At 37.0% G+C, this 23,949-nt stretch overlaps 1 protein-coding gene across 14 annotated transcripts in view; it reads right to left on the bottom strand.

The window, feature by feature from the left end:
- Positions 1 to 201: 201 nt before the first annotated feature.
- LOC5575390 (solute carrier family 12 member 4) overlaps positions 202 to 23,949 on the bottom strand; it is a 791,918-nt gene continuing 768,170 nt past the window's right edge. For 9 of the 14 annotated variants that reach the window (XM_021849571.1, XM_021849567.1, XM_021849570.1 and 6 more), the window contains 5 exons: positions 18,998 to 19,039; positions 9,672 to 9,800; positions 2,782 to 2,978; positions 2,417 to 2,556; positions 202 to 1,841 (listed from right to left, as the gene is read on the bottom strand). In XM_021849571.1, the coding sequence (XP_021705263.1) occupies positions 1,750 to 1,841; positions 2,417 to 2,556; positions 2,782 to 2,978; positions 9,672 to 9,800; positions 18,998 to 19,039 (600 nt within the window). In that variant the 3' untranslated portion in view covers positions 202 to 1,749. The remainder of the gene's footprint in view (positions 1,842 to 2,416; positions 2,557 to 2,781; positions 2,979 to 9,671; positions 9,801 to 18,997; positions 19,040 to 23,949) is intronic. The other 5 variants (XM_021849576.1, XM_021849565.1, XM_021849574.1 and 2 more) reach the window with 1 other exon arrangement.

Genomic DNA, 23,949 nt, shown 5'->3' with positions numbered 1-23,949 from the left:
AAACGAAGAATAATCTACCAATTCTGTTACCATACAGTACAATGCTAAAAATTGAACAGGGTTGTCATAAGTTTTCAAAAGCGTGACAGGTAGTGATAAAGACGCCCGGTAATCAAACACAACCAGAAATTTTCAACTAAACTCAACAAAAATAGGAATTTCTTTTAAGTTCTTAACAAACAAAAGCAATACACGAAAAAATGTAACATAAAACATAACTCTACTCTACGATCGAATTTGTTCACCTGGCACAATGTTAACCCATTAAATGGAACTAATAATACTAGGAAGGAAATCAAAATAATCAAAAGAAATCTAAACATAAACAAAATCCGAATATTCAACGAAATCAATCACTTAACAATGATAAGATAATTCTTCATCCTATCAACGTGTGTGTGTGAAAGTGATAAAAAGCTATAATCAACGATGTTGCGAATCGAACGCACCCTATTGCGTTCGCGGTAACGATGGCACAGACACACAAACGAACTTACAGTTTCACAAACGCACCGGTCTAGCAAACTGATCCAAGCGAATTGGTTTGTGTAAATTAATACTTAGGTATTGTGTTTCATGATTTTCAATTTCGATCATCGTAACCCCGACTGTTTGATTTCCTATTTGATCACGTCGGATTCGAGTCACATTTTGGTGTTGTTTGAAAAATTGTTCGTAGGCTAGTGTACAAAAACAGGTGGGCAAAGTATAAAATATATGACGTTCTAGGTCAGAAAAGTGCTGCTGCTAATAGACGTTTTCGGTTTTACTTGATTTTTCATTTGATTGCATGTTGCTGTAGACGTTCAGTAGTAGCTATTGTTCTTCTTGGTGGTACTCTACTTGTGTGCATGTATTTCGGTTTGATCTCGGATTTTTTTTCCACACAATGCATAATTAACTTTATTCACCAGTATAAAAAGTAACGTTTCTATTCTCTGTTGTGTTGTTGTAAATGAGTGTGTATCTCAAAGTAGCTGTAGTATGTGTAAATCTCGCACGTTTTGGAAAGGTACTACGCTTTTTTTTCTCACAATTGGATTAAATTTGTTTGAAATTAAAAAAAGCAGAACACATCATGCCTCTTTTCCTCATGTTTCATTATGTTCGTTCACTCAAAGAGTAATGCTTCCTAATGTCTTCTTCACGCATACACATAGACTTGCAATTCAGTTTTATTCGCATGACCTCCATTCTGAACGGAAGTTTGTCAACATTTTTAACTGTTTTTTCTTATCATTTTCATTTTGTATTCTACTAGATTTTTATTTATTTACTAAATCCTATCGCGATACGTACGTTCTTTTTTAAAAGTTTGATAACTTTCCTTTTACTAATGTTTAGTGTTGTTTTTTTTCTCCTCATATTCCCGACTCTATAACCTAACACTATTAGAATTCACAGTTTGACTATAATTTCTACTTTTGTTTTTGGTTTCTTAACTTTTGCTTTTCTGTTGTTGGTTTGTTTTCGAGTGTAGAAAAATGTTATTGTATGTGTGACTTCACGCTCCAGCAATCTCGTGTTTTGTTGAAAGGTTATCTCTGTGTGTTCGTAATGTGTGTTTATTGTGTGTTTGTTTGAATGTTCGTGTGTGTGTGTGTGTGTTTCGACGACGACGGCGACGATGTTTGAAGCGTATTTAAGACCCTCGGATCTAGCAGCCGTGGGAGAATTTCTATCCTTAACCCACCGGAATCCGGCAGGCAGAGGAGAAAGGAGGGATGGTGGTTTGGTGCGGAATTCCTCTTAAGAGTAAATGGTGATGACCTCTCGTCCGCCTCCTCGCACCATCAGCACTCGTTCCAGACCTTCGGTGAGGACTTCCAGGAATTCCATGTCTGCGGAGGTTCACGATTTGAGTCAAGGAAAAGTAGAAGTGCATTTTTGTGAAGAAAACTAAACAACTGAAAGAATATAAAAAATCGTTTTAGCCCGAAACCATTGTAACGTCTTTCTATTCGCACAGTTAACTTTAGGCAATTCCTGTATGAAGAATTTTGCTGTTATAAGGTTTTGAAGACGAAATACGTGTCAAATGTACAAATTGAAATTGAAACTGCGAAAAGAAACCACGTGCTCCGGTGGGGATCGAACCCACGACTCCCTATTAGTTGGATGGGCGCTCCAACCTACAAGCTGCGGAGCCTCTTGAGAGACCCCGACGCTCGAAGGCGTACTGAACTCGACTACCCCAAAGAATATGTAATCATCATTTCGCAGTCTATTGTTTCTTCGTACATGTATACATCGGAGCGAGAGAGATGTTATTTTCAGACAAAGGCATCGCGATCTAAATGTGAAATTAAAATTTGGAGGACATTATCCAAGTCAAACAAAGTCAAACACATGGTTCTGGGGTAAAAGCGTTCCTAAAAGTGAAATAATTTGGAAATTGGTAAGTTGAAAAGGATACAGTTGCTTTCCCGCTCCACATGTGTCTCCTTCGGTGGGCCAGGCAGGTTCAGTATGACCAGCTGAGCGTCGTGCGACTTGTTGACTATAACCTCGTTGAGTTTCACAGCCGTGTGCATTCGTCTCACGTTGCCTTCATCACTATTAAAAAAAAAGAAAAAAAATCAAAGGTAAGTAACAATCTAGGCGTGGGAGAGAACAAACAAATCGCTTTCGGTAATTTTGCTAAACGGTGTAAAATATGAAGAGGACTGGTCGGCTAATAGCCGCCACTTCCGGGAGCAATTTCTCTTCATTCATGTCCTCGACTCTATTACAGGCGCAGTGTTTGGAGGATAACGACAATGAGAATTTTAAATAACTTACGGCTTATAATTAGCTTTACTAGGCGATTTGGGCGTTTCATCTCCGGCGGCGCTCTTCTTGCTGTCCTTTCCGGGCGAGGCCACATTGTTGGCCACCGGCTGCGGGGATTGCTGTTGTTCCTTTTTCTCGGAATTTTCATTGTTTGCATCATTGTCGTTCTCACTCTCTTTGGTGTCCTTGTCCTTCTCGGATTCAGTCTGGCGTTGGGCAGGTGGTGGGAAAAGTGGATGGAAAAAAAATGTTTAAAATTCAATCAACGGACATAAAGGCGTGATTGGGCCGGGAGAATTTATACCGTGAAGATCCACCAACAATTTTATTCTTTGCTTAACCCGACAATACCCAGAACGACCTTTTTTTGCTAAAAATTTCTTTAATCTTGTGCTTTTGTTATAAATTTACTCATAAAAGGTCTATAAGGTACCGCGGGGCAAGTGGGTAAATGTACTGAATATGTGAATTAACGTTTTTAATTCATGCGTGAAACTTTGAGGCTATTAAGAACATTACGATAGGTAAGAGATTTTTGAGATTGTTCAACCATTATTGCATATTAGAGCGAAAGATTGTTAACCAATCAATTACTACTCCGTAACAAGTTGGCGGTGTACAATCTTCTTTTCATATTTTCGGTGTAAAAAAGTTTCGAAAAATAATTTCCTGTACCACTTCTAAATTGTCCCCTCTGACAGTTTTGAACTGCAATGAAAAAAGTTTTAGAATTAATTCGACATAGACCTAAAAATAACTAAATTGAAACACCGTCATTTTTCTAATCACGTGGGGCAAGTGAAAAGTTACTCATTAGAGATTGAATTTGTGTTTTCTCGTTAGGTAGCTATAAGTATATAAGGTGCGCAATTGGGTTGTTTAGTGAAGAAAAATTCACAGTTTGTTGCAGCTTGATCGAAAGAGCACATCATTCTAAGTATAACACGATTTTATTGCACTCCAATATCTCAATGTTGATATTATAAATGATTGACAAAAATTTCAATCCGTTGACTCAATGACGTTTCAATTTACACAATGACAGTTCGTCCCGAAGTAAAATTTGCCGAGGGGTGATTCAAAAGTGATTTCCATACTAATTTCAAACGTGTTTTAAAAATAGTTCCAGGTAACGGAAAATTGTGAAACTTTGGATTCTAGTTCAATTTTTAGCGTAGATTCGGAATATGTAAGAAAATTGATACCCCTAAACAAGCCAATTACCATAGAATAACAGAACGTACTGATAATTCAAGAAATACTATACTCAAAGCGTTAAAAGCTATTATCATGGCATTTCTCTGAAAAAAGGTTGTCAAATATTACGATATTAACTTGTGTACTTCGGACAGCCGATTAAAAGAAAGACGTTGATTGAAAAGTTCCAATATAAGAGAACGCACGGAAATCTAGTGGAATGTCTATGTAAAGCTAGTTGAAAACATAAAAAATGGAGTATAGGTCTACCCACATAAGAAAGTTTCCAAATACTTTATTGGAGGATTTCGTTTGATTTCTCCCGAAGAGTTATCCGACGTCAAATCCGATTTTTATAAAAACAAATAACAAGCGGAGAAAATTCTACAGAGCAGAAATGCAATTGCTGTCCTATGATGTAAGAACTACCATTGGAAATGTTGCAGTTAAAATGTTGTCGAATCATTTCAACAAATATAACTGAACAGAAGAAACTTCAAGTAACAAGAATAAAATGTTCCTTTTTTTACATGTTATTCATGTTATTGTTCATTGATACGCCTTAACAAATGTTAAAAGTAATAGGAATTGTGAATATAACTGTTAGTATTTGAATTTATTGCTCAAATCGATAAACTGTTCACTTGCCCCACTTGTGGAGCAAGCGAAAAGTAAAGAGACGTTTTTCAAAAACTTTTTCTGTACTTTTTACTTCAATTTTTCATAAAAATCAATTTCAGCATACTGCTTATATTTGGTGGGAGTCAAGCTAAAATATATACATAACCACATTTGTTTTAATTTAAAGTCTCTAGAATTTGGAGAAGCCCACCTATGCGAAATCCATTACCCACTTGCCCCACGGTACCTTATTGATCACAGATAAGCAATACATAATAATCCATAACAATCTATACAAGTGTAGACCTCTAAGGTATTCTAAGGCCTCCAATATGTGAGTTTTTGCCTAAAATCCTAGATAGTTAGCAGAAAATATATTCGGGGATAAGTCTTGCTCTACAGTAAGTTATTGTCGTTTTTCGCATGCGTTTTATATCTCTGTTAGTCGAACATCGTAAGGTGTCCAGAGGGCATCCAATATAGCTTTGGGTTTTGAATGTTTGAAGCTTTCTAGACTACTTACAGGCGGTTTCTTCACCACCGCTTAAGCTTTAAACCTAGTTTAACTATATGGGTAAACGTGGTTTACGGCTTAAGCGAAGGTGAAGAAATCGGCCCTTAGAAATTGAAACGTTTGAGATTTACAGCTTTGAAAATATTTTTCACAACTTTACACTTGTTTGTAGCTTGTTTGTAGGTGTGTAGTATAAATATTCATAAAGACAGATAAGGCCACAAGACCTTTTTGGATGATTGATTTGGACATTGTGCAGCTTACAGCTATGCGTAATTCAGTGCACTATGATCTAGAAAGCAGTTTTACGCGGAAATACCCCAAGTAACCAGTAAGCACGATAATGCGGCACGGTAACAGCATTATATGCGCATATAGGGTAATCATTTGATGCATGTCTGTTTTATATATGCATATAATGCTATTATAATTCCAGAAAAGGCGAAATAGCGTGCCATTATAGTGCCAAGATAGAACCGTGCTTCTCTGCACCACTAATGCTGATATAAGACCACGTGAGAAACGTCAGGTTTTTAGGGCGAATATTTTGTGCTTTCACGTACGCAGCCAGAGCGCTTTCGCGTATGCGGCCAAGCAACTGGTACACGAGGTAAATAAATTAATGAATGAAAACGGAAACCTCTAATAGTCCCAAGTAACCATAAGCACTAATAATAAGCCCTTAATCAGCATCATAGATGCATACATGCATTATAATAGCATCACAAATGCTTACACACTTCATAACAGCACTTCCGCTGCATAGTAATCCTATTACAGCATCATTAATGCTTCTAAGCCTGATGTATACAGGCATTGAATAAGCACTATATTGGCTTTATATTCGAATACAGGGCATGTTTGAATGCCATCCAGTGTTTTGACAGATATACCAGGTGCTTTGTGTTAGCATATAGTGGTAAGAGGGAGTAAAACATAAATCTTCTCACTACTACAATTGCAGGTTTTATGACGGGGAAAAGTGATGGTTTAAATTGGTCACTTTTCTTTTCAATACTATTCATCTTATGTGGCCGTAGGAGCAAAGGAGCAGGACAACAACTCAACAATACGGGTGTCGCAGGTTCGAGACGCAAAATGAGGAATTTCATCATCATAACGAGGATCAAAATGTGGCAATTGCAAGTCCTCAAAAGGATGATAACTACCAAAACGAATATGTCTGATACGGAGAAGTACTATCTGTATCATTTTATTACATTTTTTGCATACTATTAGAGGTTTTCGTTTTCATTCATTCATTTATTTACCTCGTGTACCAGTTGCTTGGCCGCATACGCGAAAGCACAAAACATTCGCCCTAAAAACCTGGCGAAAACAACTGACGTTTCTCACATGGGCTTATATCAGCATTAGTGGTGCAGAGAAGCACGGTTATATCTTGGCACTATAATGGCACGTTATTTCGCCTTTTCTGGCATTATAATAGCATTATATGCGTATATAAAACTGACATGCATCAAATGATTACTCTATATGCGAATATAATGCTGTTACCGTGCCGCATTATCGTGCTTACTGGTTACTTGGGTATCACAAGCACTTCTACGCTGACGGGTCAGTCGCTAGAAACTGAACTGGATTTGGAATAGTAAGCCACAAAATCAAGTTCGAAAGACAACTTCCATCAGCATCCACTATTTTCTCAACTGAGGCTGCCGCTTTGACCGAAGCAATATTACTAGTGCCCGAAAAGTCATCGGCTATAATTGTAACGGACTGTGCAAGCTGTTTAGAAGCATTGCTGAAAGGTTCATCGAAGCATCCCTTTATCCAACAAATTGAGAAAAAACCTTGAAGAGAAGAAGATAGTTTTCGTCTGGCTTCCAGGACACGTCAACATTGTCGGAAATGAAGTTGCCGATGAAGCAGCCAAACGGGACGAACTAGCTGACTCCTAAAAGAAGGAACCCCGAAAGAAGATTTAATTAAATTGGTAAGAAATCTGGTATATTAAAAATTTAATAAAACATTGCTGAATGAATCATCTGAAAATCAGCTTAGGGTCATCGAGCCTACTAGGTACTGCAACATGGATCGACAGACCAGCTAGTGCAGAACAAAAATGTTTAACTAGGTGTCGTACTGGACACAGTCGACTCACCAAAGGTCACATACTTGATAAAAAGTCGCCTCCAATCTGCAGCAAGTGTCAAAAAGAAAACAGCATAGAACACATTCTAATTCATTGCAAGCAGTTTAAAAGTCTCAGAGGCAAAATAGTCAATGAAAAACATTTTGAAAAATGACAGTAAGTCAGAAGGAAAATTATTAGCGTTTCTCAGAAGAGCGAAATTGTTTGAATTATTGTTAAGAATTAAATCAACTTTAAAAAGAATAGTTTAAATCCTCCATAATAAACGTAATTTAGTGAGTGATTAAACTCGCTATCTCTTTCAGTTTGAGCGTTATTGTTGTTTGTCTTGCAATATGCGTGCTTGTGAATATTTTTGATTAGGGCAAACATAAAAAATATCTTTTGATGGCATTCAGAAGACAAACCAACATTTCATATCACATTAAAAAAGTACAGATGTGTTATTTTTGAAAATTTTATAAAATGCCTTGAAAACAAACATTTTTTATCAGAATAACTTTCTCACTATGTAATACAATAAGAGAAGGGGGTTTAAAATCTTGAAAATTGTACTTACTTCGTTATTAAACGAGCCTTTTTGAACATCTTAAATGTCTAACTAATAGATTATACTATTACAAAAACTAGTCGCATTGTTTCAAGGTACAACGGATGTATACTGCATACATGCGTTGAGTGAGCACGTAGATCGTGACGGCCAAAAATTCAAAGTACCGTAATTCGGGGTGTAGTTGATCAGCGGGGAGAAGTTGATCATTCCCGTACCCACATGTATAGACTGTTATAAGAGCTATGTCACGATTTCAATTATCAGAATTTCTGAGTTGTGGCATTACCTGATAGCTACTCTTGATTTTCATAAATTCAGTTTGGCATTCAAGGTAATTATTTCATGGAAAAACAGATTTTTTAGGAAATGTTTCATGAACTGTTGAAGGGTTCTTCTCTAAGCAATCGACTTTTTTCCACGGCTATACAAAGCTACAGTTTTAATAAACTGTTTCATACATTCCAGATATGTTTTGTGTACCCAGTTTCGAATTTGTGTTGAGGATACAAATTCTTATTTTAGAGAAAAAATGATCTTTTTTCAAGAGGGTTGCTAACTTCAAAGAAAATTGCCTACCTTTAGGCGTTTAATGTGGTGTAATCTTTAATTCACAACTTTCAATTAAAAAATTACCCGATTTATCAATAAGTTGTAAGATTTTTAAGTCTTGATTCAGATTCAGAGACCCCAAACTTAGTGAATAGCATACTTCTTTATTTTAGGAACCTTATCGCAGTAATTGATCAACTTCACCCCGGAATCAAAAGCACCACTTTTTGATCTACAAAAATTGTTTTTGTTATTACGATAACAATTCGTCAAGATTTCGTTTGTAAATTCGTTAAACATTCAACCAGTACAGGTTTTAAAAATATTTGGATGATAATACATGCATCCCACTAGGAATTATAGCATAGAATCGCTCAAAAGTGATCAACTTCCCCCCAGTTTACGGTACTTAGTTCTCATCGCTTAGATTATCTAAAAAGTATCCCTATAGCATAAAATTTATTGCGCTTACTTACCTCACAATATATTTTTGTTGGCTATTCAGAAATTGAAGTACAAACTAACAAGTATATTGAAGGCCTTCGAATAACTCAAAGGTCAAAACTTGGATAGATTTATACAAATAATTATATACTTATTTCTTACTTGAGCTCGTTAGAAATCGTTTAAGATAAGTAAATTTACCGAAAGTAAACATAAGATTGAAAAATAGTAAAAAAAGTGTTTTTTTTTTGCCAGAAATAGGAGAGAGAGTGAATAGAGGAGAATAGCGTTAGGAAAAAAGGTCCACAACATCGATGTTACTGAAACGATTCAAATATAAACTGTCGAATCGATTCACTGATTTTATCGAATCCTTTGCATCGATGTTTTTGAATCGATTCGAATCGAAATCTAATTGAAATTTATGAAACTTGAAATGTTACCAAATACATTTGCATTCGTTTTTAACATCTTTTAGTTAAATCAGCTTGAAATTTAATAGAAAATACTAAACACTTCATGGATGTTTCAAAATTATATATCTCTTTCATCTACTTATTAAAAAACACCTATTGATTTTACCAAATGAATCGAATGATATAATCCAATGAAGAAAATCGATTCACCCGATTTCAAGTGCTACAAACATCGATTCAAAAAATCGATTAAACGGAATCAAACATCGATTTTCGGAACATCGATTCAAAATCGCCCAGCGCTAGAGGAGAAGCACCTGATTTCCTTGTTTGTAATGAAAATTAGACCTAAAATATTAGAAACCTCCAAATTATAGCATGTTTAGAACAATAAGATCGTGGTAGATATTTACGGTTTAAAGATGTCTAAAGAGGAAGTGTTACCAATCATCTCGATACAAAATCTTCGCCCCCCAAATCTAGACATACCTCATGCTTTTCTTCACGGTCGTCGTCGTTGAAGATGTCCTTGTTCTCGGCCGGATCGGCAAACCTAACCTTCGATGCCGTTTTGGTGTTGTTCTCGATGTGGTGATGGTGATCCACAATTGCTTGCACCTGATTCGGTTCGGAGGTTCGTTGATGGAGACATTTTTTCATAGCGAAAAAAAAGGTGAGAAAAACAAACGGACCAAATGTTAGAAAATAAAAATTCTGTTGTTGGGAAAAGCGAACAATGGTATTAAATTTAAAAACGGTTTCGTTCGGCTACCGGACGCCGGCCGGTTCGCTGCTGATTTAGCATTTTCTTTGTTTCATATTGTCTGTTTGCGAGGATGGTTTTGGTTATATAATGCATAAAAAACGACGGAACGACCAGGAGGAGCACTGACGACGGGCAGTTATGGCCCGAGAGTAACAGTTTGGCGCTTCCCGTTTGCCTTAACGAGATTTGAAAATTATTCTTTTTAACGACCGGACGAGACGATTTATAATAACTGCGGAAAGTTGAACTACTCTCGAATTGCAGATAAGATGTTTTATGAGAATTTTATTTAGTGCGAATCGGTTGGATGTTGACCTTGCAGGGGAGAAAATGTGGAATTTTTCATTAAATTTTCTTCAAAAAAAAGGTGGACAAAGTAATTTTGAACATGATAGTAATGAAGTTTTATGGACAGTATTTTTTAACTTACTCTATATTATTTAAGCAAAACTAAACGTGCTATTAGTTAGGAGATTAAAAAATGTGACACGATTCCACATTCTGTGACAAGATTGAAGCATTCTATTCAATGAACAAAATCAAAAATAAGGAAATTATTTTATTAGCAATCGTTAGACTTGGTATTTTTATAATCATGTGTATTTAGATCTTACTAGAAATTAGAAATAACACTTTAATCTTTGTTTGGAGTGGATTTAATACACGACGACAAAAATGTGAGCACAGGGATGAATGATAGAATCAATTTTACAATGAAATGGAGCCGCATGGTCACATGAGTAGATCAATTTGACGAAACAAAAATGACCATCAATTCTGCGTTCATCACTAAAAATATATGGTATCCTAGCAACTTATTCATGAATTAGAACATGTTTTTTCGAGGGAAATGAAAGTAATAGTGATTTCAAAATACTAAAATGAGAGCTGGCAGTATGTTTTTCCTATAAGTATGCCACAATGTCAATTGACCGAACCTGAATGAAGTGTAATCTCCCATTTAGTGCACGTCTTTCGGTGGCATTTGAATTGTTGGTCCTGTGTTGATTTATATACCGTATTCACACAACGTTTTCAACGGTTCACCACTCGTTATTAGGAATTACCATATTCCATTGCCGGCACATGAAGTACGACCCGGCCAACTTGCCTGCTCTATGATACTTAATACGCCTTGTCACGTTTAGTGCCCCCCCTGGTCGTTATTTCTTCCAGGTTCAAATCATAGGAAACATTTCTAAAAAGTTTACGAAAAGAAAACGAGTTGATAGGTACTGCGACTCGCTCTGTGCTCTCGCTCCTGTTGATGACAGAAGCAAACTGCTTCCGGAAAACGATGAAAATTTTTCTATTGTATACTATCCAGACACAAACTAAATGAGAAGACCATAACAACAGCGATAAAAATGTAATCAAATTAGGGAAAGCGAAAGAAAGAAACACTGAGCATCCTATTTCTGGGAGCAGAAAAAAAAGAGATTCAACGAACTAAACAGCTAGGCACTAACGAACGATGAAGTCTACATTATATTTTCTCATAGTTCAATTATGCCGGTGGGAAATGAGTGTGCGGAATGCAACTAGAATACAAACGGTAAAGTTAAATCGTGAAAAGATCCCACACTAACGATTCTGATTGCAACTAAGGAAATTGAAATTGCAGAAAATGGAGTTATTTTTTTTTCTCTCTTTATGTTGTGAGTTATTGGCTGCCATTTGAGTTGACTCGGAAATGATACCGGTCCATGGCTGGTTATATGAATTGCATTAGTAAGTAAAGATGGTGTAACTAAAAAAAGAGCAATTGTTTTATTTAATTCTAGGTTTTCCTGACATTGTGTTGGATAATAAGTACAACATTGAGTTTTATGAAGGCATGCAAAAATAATGATTCAGAATTGTAACAATATGTGTGAAGGTAATTACAGTTTTACATAAGATTATTAAAAAAAATAATAAAAAGTCTTCAATAGAGTTCAAAATATCTATATTTATCTATTGTACTTTAAAAGAAAGGATGGAACATCTAGCATAAGACCGTTTCGTATAAATTTAATCGTGGAAATTTTCCATAATGTATACTTGGCAAAAAAAAGTTTTCTTCAAAATAATACCTGTTCTTCAAAAAATCCTTTTGCGAAGCGCCTTTATGCAAAAGAAGTCATCGCTTATTTGAAAAACAAAAACAATGAAACTTGTTTTTCGAATAGATCTGCGGTACTTTATTCGGAAAATTAAATTTCAGTGTCGCACAGTATGATAAGTCAAAGTTAATTCAAAATTCATAATCGAACTTCTTTGGATCCTTCGTTTGGCACTGTACTTTTTGGTTAGTGGAAAACCAAAGTTTTTCGGCACCAGTCTTCCGGTGCGACGAGAACGACCATCGGTTGCCATTTCCACCACTTTTCTAAAAGGTATATAGGTACTACAAATTTCAAGAGGAAACTCTCCTAATAACTGTAAGAGAAGAACTCCAAGGGGGAATTGGCAACGGAAGACGAAGTCCAGAATCATGTCATTATACCGAAACTTAAATAATTAACTTTTCAAAGCACTGTGGCTGTGACTGAGGGAGCCATGCTCGAACGCGCTCAATACCTCCTACTAAATGCAGAATCGGTAAGTAGAAATAATTTAATTGCATAATTTAGGGAAACCCCGACAGGTTTTGGCTTGGCAGTTACCTCCCGATGTCGCACGGCGGTGCTGCTAGGACACCGAACTTTAGTCATAAATTTGTCAGACAAACAACAATCGAGCGTGTACTCAAAAGTTGTGCTCCTCAGCAAAGCTGGGGGAGCTTTCGCGCGGAAAGATGAAGCTGTTAGAAGAAAAAGCAAACAGTCACGTGTCACTAGCCGCAGTGGTTCTCAATCCTTAAGTAGTTATTATCCTTTTCAGTAAATCAATTGTCACCCAACACGCAGCAACGAAGACATTGTCATCTCCTATTCTTGTTGCAACAATTTCATTCTGCAACCACTTGAACATAATATGACAATGATCTATCACTACGTACGCAGCGATTTTCTGGGCTTCGCATTGCAATTTTTGAGAACTTTCTCCGTGTCGGTTAACATTGACACATTATCGAACAGCATCCATTAGAACAAAATATGGTTTTGTGTTTAAAATTAAATTAATCGCAATGTTGCGCCCTGTGATTGTCATGACAATTTTGCTTTTGATTGTATCCCTATCCGCAAAAGTTGGGACAAACGGTTGTGAGCGAGCTTGCTTTGTTGTTTGTTTTTTGTCTGTTTTAATTACAATTTTATTCACTGAAAATTTTATAGTACATCTATATTATTCTTCCAATAGTTTTTAAAACAAAAAAAGTTAATAAATAACTACTCAACAGTGTTATCTGCAAGTAATAAACTGAAGAATGTTGAAAAAACTAGGGAACCGGACTCTATTCTTGATACTTTGGTAAATTTTCGGAAGAATGGATTTCAGACAATTTGGCCAAGGAAACTCCTCCTATATGCCGAAGTAAATCATAGAAGTGCTCAAGTAGTTCTTTGCCCTATAAGATTGTAAAATTAGTTTCGAATCCTGCTGTATAGGGACCTTCATAGATTCTAGAAGTAGTTTCTTCAGGAACTCACCAATGAATTCTTCAATGAATTTCTTAAAAAAATAGTTAGTTCAATAATTGCTGCAGATACTTCATTCATATTTTATCCAGCAATATTTGCAATAAATGTATCGAAGTATTAGACAAGTTCCTAATGAAAAGTCTAAGAAATTCAGTTGTAATGGATGTCTTCCAGTTTTTTTTTTCCTGAATGCTCTTAAGAAATTGCATCGCTAGTTTTAAAAAAGTTTCGAAACTTATTTGGAGATTAGGAGCTTTGATTCTTTTCCCTCTGGGTGTTCTTAATAAGATTCTTCATTATTCAGGAGATCCAGCATTCTTCCAAACATTTCTTCAGGAATTAATCGTAGAAATTTACATAGATTTGTCCAGAAAATCAATAAAAACACTAATGAGATTTTGAGTCAATCATTGAGATTCTTCTTTAGAGATCGCTTTTGGTATATTTTGTGGAATTGCATTATTTTTTTTTCAAAAAACGTCAGATTTTTGTTTGGGAATCCTTGCGATATTGTTGTAGGTATTTCTGGATTATTTCTGGAATACCTATAAGAACTATTTTTCAGTGATCAAGTCACAGAAACATCCAAACTTTTTGATGCTTCTTCTCCCAGAATTCAAACTTGGTTTGAACTGAGAACAACCTAGAACATTTTTTACAGAATCTCTTGGAATTTTCCTAGGCATTGTAGCTGGATGTTTTGCAAAACTTACATCATCAGATCTCTCCAGAAATTCCAGCTAATTTTTTTGATTAATTCCCACAGGATTTTTTTTTTCAAGGAATCCTGCTAAATTTCTTACAATGCTCTCCAAGGACATCTTCAAGAGTTTGTTCAATATATTCACCATGGATTTATTGAACATGTTCAAAAGCTTCTGAAGAAATTGCTCAATGGGCCTCTATATCGTATTTTCCAATGATTTCTCCTATAACAAGAAAAAATCCCTTGTAAATTCGATTTTTTACAATCTGCCAGGAATGATCGGCTCCAGGAGTTCCTCCAAGGATAGATTTTTCAATGGTCCCTTCAGAAGTTTATCCAAGGGCTGCTCAGTGAATTTGGCAAAGCATTCCTCGGAAGAAACCTCTAGGAATTTGTTTGTAATTTCGAAATTGATGTTTCCAGCATTTGTCACTGAGAACAGCAACCTCATGAATTGTTCCAAGGATGCTCCCGAAAATGCCTTCAAGGACATTTCCAATAGTTCATCTAGGGGCTTTTCAAGAAATTGTGTGAAGTATTGATGCTTGAATGCATCCAGATCTTGTTTTAAAGTTGTCTGTGATTTATTTTTGATACCTTCAAAAAATTCTAGCGGTATCTCTTAGAAAGGTAGTCATAGACACATTTTTTTTGTTTATCGAGAGATTTAAAATTTTATACCACAAATTTAGTGAAAAATTGAAATTGGATAACTTAAAACATTTTTTCCAGATTATTGATTGAAACAAAAAACTATGGAGGGCATCCACTCTCCTTAGGATTCTTTCTTGAAAAGTGGACTAAATGGAACCAACATCATTTTTCATAACGAATAACTTCATGGTTTGTTTCCAAAGTTCTTCATCGACTATCCTTAGAGGCTGACTACTGATTTTGAAATGATTTTTTTATTATTTACCCAAGAAATTCCATCACATATGTCGTCTTGAACTGCTGTTTAACATTCACTAGCAACTAGTTCAAGAATTCTTTCCGGCGTTTCGTAGAATAATCTTTCCAGAGCTTGGAATTTTTGCTGGGATTTATGAAGGAATGCTGTTATGAGTTTCAAGAGCTGAACTGAATTCGTACAGTTCTTCCAGGAACATTGGCAGTATAGAAATAAACTGTTTTTTCACAATGGATTGAAATTCATTCTTAAGAATTCATTAATGAATCTATCTATATGATTTTACCGACGCTTTACAACGTGGTTAGAATATATACTACCGCCGTGTGGGGTGACATTGGGCCTAGGAGGTGACACAATTTTTATTTAAACTAGAGTACTTTAATGTTGGGAACATAAAGATATATTTAATTTATTATTCTTCCAGGATATAATAATTAATGAAAAAATGCCTCCTAAGTACTTCCGTTGCTTAGTTATTGAAGTTTCAAGCCTAATTGAACTTATTATTCTTCCAAAAAGGCATCGTTCTTTAAACATAACTGCTGATCTTTATTCAATGACAGCTTTAAGTGTGATTGCTTGTAAGATATTTTGAGTTTCAGGTCTTAAAACCTAAAACCCGTGGTTGAGAATTTGGAATGTCGGAACCGACATGAAACGTTTGGGCATAGAACTATTTGGTCACCTCGAATTGTCATTTTCTTTCAAAGCTTCATGGTGAATCAGTTGATTGTGACATCCACCTATATTACACTCCTTGAGCACAAATGACCGTGCTTCAAAGAATCATTTCTGTAGGCAAGTTTTCAGCGCTAGTTTTTACCAAAAGGGAAAGCTTACCACCAACGATGATGTGACATACTTTTCAGCTTGGAGCGTGAAACTTGGTTCAGCTATGCCCATTCGATTTATTCGGAAGGGCACTGAACTTTTGATGATCGGCTTCCTTGCATGACGGTGTCGATGGCGTCGAGTGATAATAACTTCTCGCGTTGAGTATCATACAGGCATATTTGCAGTGATCGATTTCTCTTCATTGATTTTCTCTTTGTATTAGTAGTGTCATTCGACGAAATGTCCTAAAGCCGTCCAAAACACCTTTATGGAATTCTATAGTGACAACTTACAAAATTACTTCTGGTTGATAAAAGTTTGACGACTGTAGTGTGAACCGGAATTGTAATGTTATCGGCCTTAACAGACTAAGTAGCAGCAAAAACAAAAGCAATTTGAAATATATAAGCGATAACATCACAATTCCGGGTACTTCAGATATCGCGCCAAGTATTTTTGTTTGCATCCTTGATTTATTGCAGAAATTGCTTCGGGGACCCTTTCAGGAATTTACTAAAAATTTGCTGACAAGGAAAAGATGATTCCTTAAATTGAAGTAGAATGTTGCATGATTTTTTGATGAACCTCTCGAAAAGAACTAATTTCTTAAAAAACATGTTTTGGAAAATTTTACGATCATTGCCACATGAACCATATTTTCATTCCATTTATCCGCCTGCTTTCACACAACACGGATGACATTTATCGTTCATTGAAGAAAAAGAGCCACGAAAGAGAAAAGACAGGCACACACCATTCACTGTTTGACGCCGATCACTGTGTGTCAACACTTGTAACATTCGCTGACAAACTATTATTCTGATCAAGAATAATTAACAGCAGCGAATATTTTCCATTTTCTGTGCTATGTTTGCAACAAAAGAAGTATTCGATGATCCAATAGTTTATAATTAAGTTGTTTGAGGTTGCATTACCAGAAAATATGGAAGTTATCACCAATTTTATGCAAAACATTAATCGCCCGAATGACTCGATACCGTTGTAAATAGTCTGTGAGAGTTGCTGCTTTTGAACGCTCTCTCGACACATACTGTACGAGAGAGTGAATATCAACATTCATAGGGCTCTCCTATTGCAATGTGTCACGACGAGAACTATTATGGTTCACTCTCTGAATATGGTTCGATCGACTTATTCGGATCGAAATCCAATCACTAAGTTTAAAGTGCTAAGGAATTTCTGTAAAAAAATCTGCATGTTTCGGTCAAAGGAATAATGCCTGACGATAGTTCTGGTAGAATTCAATTGCCTGGGAAAATATTAGGACGACTCTCATAAAATATTCAGCGCAATTTTTCATGGCGTGAAAGAGTTTTTGGAAAAACCGCTAGGATATCTTTCGAATGCCTATATAAAAATAAGGAAGGAATACTTGGGGAAACCAAATGAAGGAATTACTTGGTGAACTTATAGAGCTATGCTGACCGATGTCCTCAGTTGGATATCAGACTTAATTCTTAACAAATTCTTGGAATGAATGCTGAAGACGTTTTTGGAAGAATATCTCATATGCGTTTCAATGAAACTCCTGAAAGAGTTTACCTCCTAAGTCGAGTTTACCATTAAAAACTTAAAAATGTTTTCAGCAATCATTGGGAAAACATCTGGGAGAGTTCCAGTGGGAATGGATGAAGGAACTATTTGGAAACTCCTTAAAACAAACTCTTGGTGTTGTTGTCAGCGATACAACCGGATGAATTTTTGAAGAAATTTCTGAAAATTGCACGGAGAATTGTTGGTGGAGATAATGTCAGCAATGCAAAAAAAAATTAATAAAAAATACTAAAATTATTTAGGTGAACCAACGGAAGTCAATCAAGAAGAAATGAGATTTTGATAGGAACTCTTAAATAATTTTTTGAAGTTTTCTTGAAATGATCGCTGAAGTATTCCTAGTATAATTCCACCAAAAACTTAATAAGTTATGCCTAAACATTTTTGACGTTAACTACGTCTTACGGCAATATACTGGGTTACAATTGAAAATCCAAAATGTTGCGGCCGTCACGATATTATGCAAGATTTTGAATACTAATAATTCAGCCATTTATCGGTAGATTTTCAATATTTTCCCACCAATCGGTCGGGAATTTATACAAAATTTTACTCAAATGGAGAAAATTTTTGATTTTTGACGATAGACTGTCGAAAATTGGGAAAATGTCGACCCCTTTCTTACGCAACCAAACACGTTCAAACACGTGGGTTAGAAAGCACACTATAAAAGCAGACCAATTTCTGCTTCTTCGCTCATTCTTCTTTTGACGTTAACTACGTTTTACGGCAATATTCTGGGTGTCAATTGAAAATCTAAAATGTTGCGACCGTCACGAAATTATGTAAGATTTTGAATACTAATAATTACCAATTTCTGCTTTTTCGCTCATTCTTCTTTTGACGTTAACTACGTTTTACGGCAATATTCTGGGTGTCAATTTAAAATCTAAAATGTTGCGACGGTCACGATATTATGTTAGAGTTTGAACTTTGAAGGCTGCAACTATGACAATCGACTAAAATTCAAATGCAGAAAATTACTTGGCGTAGTTAACGTCATGCGGTCGTGTCTTGTACACAACTCCCTCTGATTTTTTCGAAGAATTTCTAGATCTCTACAATTTATGATTTTTTGGAATAATCGCAAGACCTGGATAAAACCTACAATGAGATCTTTGACAAAAGCCTTTATTTTTGGTGTACTCCAAGAATTACCCACGAAGTTTTTCAAGGTGCTATAGAAAATCTTTTAAAAAATCAATCATATGTTCGAAGTCCATGCCCTGAGTTAGTTTTTGTATTTCGCCCGAGATAGTTTTTTTTAAAGTGTACCCTGATTTTCAATTCTACATTTTTACAAACCCCTTGATTGAGAAACACTGCGCCAAGATTTCCCTATGTTACCATCGATTGCTATAATATTAATATTGTTGCTGAGAATATACACGCAGCCCTCTAGCGAAATTAAGACTAACGGTGCGACACGCACCAAAGCATATGGGAGATGATTACCGTACTGAAAACGAATTCCTTGAGTTCTTCTTCTTTAGAGTTCTGTGGAAAAAACGAAAAAAAAAATGGAAAATTGCAAAATGAGCAAGGTCATGGCATCCATTAAGAATTCACACTGGCATCAACTTAAAAGTGACGGCAGAAGGCAAACACGTGTGTTACGTACGGTGACGGCGACAACCGTAGAGCGATAATTGAAGCATTTAGTCACGGGAGGAGTGATGATGGAGTTGCCAGCGCAACTCAATTCCGGAAGGATTGTCCGTAAGTTTTAATTAAAGCAATGCACCTGTCCTATTTTAGCACGCGATGTTATTCTACTGGCATTTGCGAGCGATTGTGACAGGTTGGAAAGCAACATCAGCTGCAGTTGTGTCCTTTTGTTATCTACACTGGTTCAAAGATAAAAAGACAGCGGGGGACGAGTCGTTCTGGACCTGTTCACCATACATACGTTTGAAGAGGCTTGGTTGTGTTAGCGAAAAGAGCGGTTCCACGCCAAATCGGTAAACGATGAAACTCGACTACCTTGGATTCAAATGGAATTTTGCACATAGTTTCGATATAATAGAATAAGTTTTTTTCCACTGGTGGAGAGACCATTTAAAATCAAGAGTAACTTCTGATAAGGGCGTAAGTATTTTTAGCATCACCATTTAAAAAAAAATGTACCTCGGAAACCGTTTGTTATAGAGAAAAAGTGTCTGAGGAGGGATGGTAGACAATCAAATAGGCTTTGTAAAAAAATATACACTGAAAAAAAAATACTTTTATTTTCATGAAAAAATCGAAATTAAACCTTAAAATACAAATTGCAAAAAATAGGTATCTTCGATTTTTTTTTCAATTTTTTTCTGTAAAATTTCTATGTAAAACCAGATGTTTTAAGCACAGTTTCAACATGGTGCAATCTAAAATAAAAAAGTTTTTCTAAGAGCAACTTTTGGTGCATTTCTGAAAATTCAATTTCTGGCCGTAGAAAAGACGTTTTGATGCTGTAATATGATTCTTCACCCAAAAACAATTCAAAATGCTAATGACAATGATCTTCTTAAAATTAGTATTTAGGATTCAATTATATTAATATCATAAAACATAAGAAAATACGCCCGTTTCATAAGTTACTCCAGATGCTCCACCAACAATGTTACGTTTATCTCTTTCCACATTAATATCCCATGTTTTGAGGGCAGTTTCAACATGGTGCAATTTTAAATAAAAAAAGTTTTTCTAAGGGCAACTTTTGGTGTATTTCTGAAAATTCAATTTCTGGTTATAGAAAAGGCGTTTTGATGCTGCAATATGATTCTTTATCCAAAAACAATTCAAAATTCTAATATCAATGATCTTCCTATAAGTAATCGCTTCAAGATATTTGGGATTGAATTATAATAATATCATAAAACTTAAGAAAATACGCTTGTTTCTTGCATTATTCCAGATGCTCCATCAACAATGTTACATTAATCTCTTCCCACATTATTGGGTATTTCGTTCACCACTGGACTGCGCAGTCAGTTTTCATAAGTGCGAGAATGTAAATAAAAGTGCGATCCTGCATCAAACCTTGTTGGTGTCTTCAGCGCACTTATTCTTTTATAGCGGGTTCTATCGAACTTTTCTATCTACCCACTCTCAATTTTCTCTTACTCGAAGTACCTCCCATTTTGCTTACCCGTACAAGCGTATACCTGGCCATGCTGGCAAATCATGACCGTACAAATATTCCCTACACTAGGTACCTAGTTATAGCATATAGAAGCGATTAACAGTTAAACAGATAAACAGTTAACGTTCAATATTAGAGCAAAATGGATCTCACAAAAGTGTACAAGTGCTGTAGACCGTTCCCGAAGAGTAACAAAAAATTTTCATCATCGAAACGTTTTTTAACCGAAGAAATGATTCAAAAACTAGTTGCCATGCAATGTGAAGTTCCTCTTAATACGTCGTTGAAGATTTGCGGCTCATGCCGTGTGTCTGTGTATCGTTTTAATCCGAAAATCAACAATCGTGAGGACCAACCTGCGTCGAGTGCGAATCAACCGTTATCAAAAAAAAAAAAAAAAATTGTTGGAAATTTTTTTTTATTTTAAATTGCACCATGTTGAAACTGCCCTTAAAACATGGGATATTAATGTGGAAAGAGTTAAACATAACATTGTTGGTGGAGCATCAGGAGTAACTTATGAAACGGGCGTATTTTCTAAGGTTTTATGATATTAATATAATGGAATCCTAAATATCTAGAAAACGGCTAGTTTTAGGAAGATCATTGTTATAAGCATTTTGAATTGTTTTGGATGAAGAATCATTTATTATTTATTTAGTTGGTATTACATCAATTAATTTGATAAAACCTCGTTAACGATGTTACGCCAATTTACTCGGTCCATGGCTGTGTCTCTCCAACTTCGATTTTGGCCCACGTTCTCCAGATCTTGTTGCACCTGATCAAGCCACCTCGCTCGCTGTGCTCCTCGCCTTCTTGTGCCAACCGGATTCGACGCAAACACCATCTTTGCAGGATTGTTGTCCGGTAGTCTTGCAACATGCCCTGCCCAGCGCACCCTTCCGGCTTTCGCAACCTTCTGGATACTGGGTTCGCCGAAGAGCCTAGCGAGCTCGTGGTTCATTCTCCGCCGCCACACACCGTTTTCCTGTACTCCGCCAAAGATCGTCCTAAGCACCCTTCGTTCGAACACTCCAAGTGCTTGCAGGTCCTCTTCCAGCATGGTCCATGCTTCATGTCCATAGAGGACCACCGGTCTTATAAGCGTTTTGTACATGGTACATTTGGTGCGAGGGTGAATCTTTCTCGACCGCAGCTTCTTCTGGAGCCCATAGTAGGCGCGACTTCCACTGATGATGCGTCTCCGTATTTCACGACTAACGTTGTTATCAGCCGTTAACAAGGATCCGAGGTAGACGAACTCATCAACCACCTCAAAAGTATCCCCGTCTATCGTAACACTGCTTCCCAGGCGGGCTCTGTCGCGCTCGGTTCCGCCTATCAGCATGTACTTTGTTTTTGACGCATTCACCATCAGGCCGACTTTTGTCGCTTCACGTTTGAGGCGGGTGTACAGGTCTGCCACCGTTCCAAATGTTCTGCCGACAATATCCATATCATCCGCGAAGCAAACAAATTGGCTGGATCTTGTGAAAATCGTACCTCGGTTATTGAACCCGGCTCTCCGCATGACACCTTCTAGCGCGATGTTGAACAGCAGGCACGAAAGTCCATCACCCTGTCGAAGTCCCCGGCGGGATTCGAACGAACTGGAATGTTCACCCGAAATCTTCACGCTATTCTGCACACCGTCCATCGTTGCTCTTATTAGTCTTGTGAGCTTCCCGGGAAAGCTGTACTCGTCCATTATTTTCCATAGCTCTTCGCGGTCGATGCTATCATAAGCCGCTTTGAAATCGATGAACAAGTGATGCGTTGGGACTTGGTATTCACGGCATTTCTGGAGGATTTGCCGTACAGTGAAGATTTGGTCCGTTGTCGAGCGGCCGTTGATGAAACCAGCTTGATAACTTCCCACAAACTCATTTGTTATTGGTGATAGACGACGGAAGATAATCTGGGATAGCACTTTGTAGGCGGCATTCAGGATAGTGATCGCACGATAGTTTTCACATTCCAGTTTGTCGCCCTTCTTGTAGATGGGGCATATGACCCCTTGCTTCCACTCCTCCGGCAGCTGTTCCGTTTCCCAGATTCTGACAATCAGCCGGTGCAGACAGGCTGCCAACCTCTCCGGGCCCATTTTGATAAGTTCAGCTCCAATACCATCCTTACCAGCGGCCTTGTTATTCTTGAGCTGGTTGATGGCATCCTTAACTTCCCTCAATGTGGGGGCAGGTTGGTTTCCTTCATCCGCCGTGCTGACGTAGCCACTTCCTCCGCTGTCGTGACCCTCGGCGCCTGTGTTCTCCGTGCCATTCAGGTGTTCATCGTAGTGCTGCCTCCACCTTTCAATCACCTCACGTCCGTCCGTCAAGATGCTTCCGTCCTTATCCCTACACATTTCGGCTCGCGGCACGAAGCCTTTTCGGGATGCGTTAAGCTTCTCGTAGAACTTTCGCGTTTCTTGTGAACGATGCAGCTGTTCCATTTCTTCACATTCCGCTTCTTCCAGGCGGCGCTTTTTGTCCCGGAATAGGCGGGTGATGAAGAATCATATTACAGCATCAAAACGTCTTTTCTACGGCCAGAAATTGAATTTTCAGAAATGCACCAAAAGTTGCTCTTAGAAAAACTTTTTTTTTTATTTTAGACTAGTGGTCCCGGCAAACTTCGTCTTGCCATCAAGTAGGCTGTTGAAAAACGCCATGAATCGTCTCATACAAAATAACACTCCCCTTCACGCTCAATTTTCCGACTTTCCCGGTAAATATCCTGGGACTTTTATACACGCAAACACGTCGGAACCCTTGACGAACAAAACGGAGAAATTATCATTCAAATCCGTTTACCCGTTCATAAGCCATTTCGTGATATACAAACACCATTCCATTTTTATTTATATAGATTGCACCATGTTGGGGCCCAAATAGCCGTAGCGGTAAATGCGCAGCTATTCAGCAAGACCAAGCTGAGGGTCGTGGGTTCGAATTCCACCGGTCGAGGATCTTTTCGGGTTGGAAATTTTCTCGACTTCCCAGGGCATAGAGTATCTTCGTACCTGCCACACGATATACGCATGCAAAAATGGTCATTGGCATAGTAAGCTCTCAGTTAATAACTGTGGAAGTGCTCATAAGAACACTAAGCTGAGAAGCAGGCTCTGTCCCAGTGGGGACGTAACGCCAGAAAAGAAGAGAAGAAGACCATGTTGAAACTGTGCTTAAAACATCTGATTTTACATTGAAATTTTACAGAAAAAAATTGAAAAAAATCGAAGATACCTATTTTTTGAAATTTGTGTTTTAAGGTTTAATTT

The sequence above is a fragment of the Aedes aegypti genome, chromosome 3 (assembly GCF_002204515.2).
Source record: "Aedes aegypti strain LVP_AGWG chromosome 3, AaegL5.0 Primary Assembly, whole genome shotgun sequence".
Taxonomy (NCBI): Eukaryota; Metazoa; Arthropoda; class Insecta; order Diptera; family Culicidae; genus Aedes; species Aedes aegypti.
Note: the sequence above shows the minus strand (reverse complement) of the source record. Positions and strands in the feature narration are given on the sequence as shown.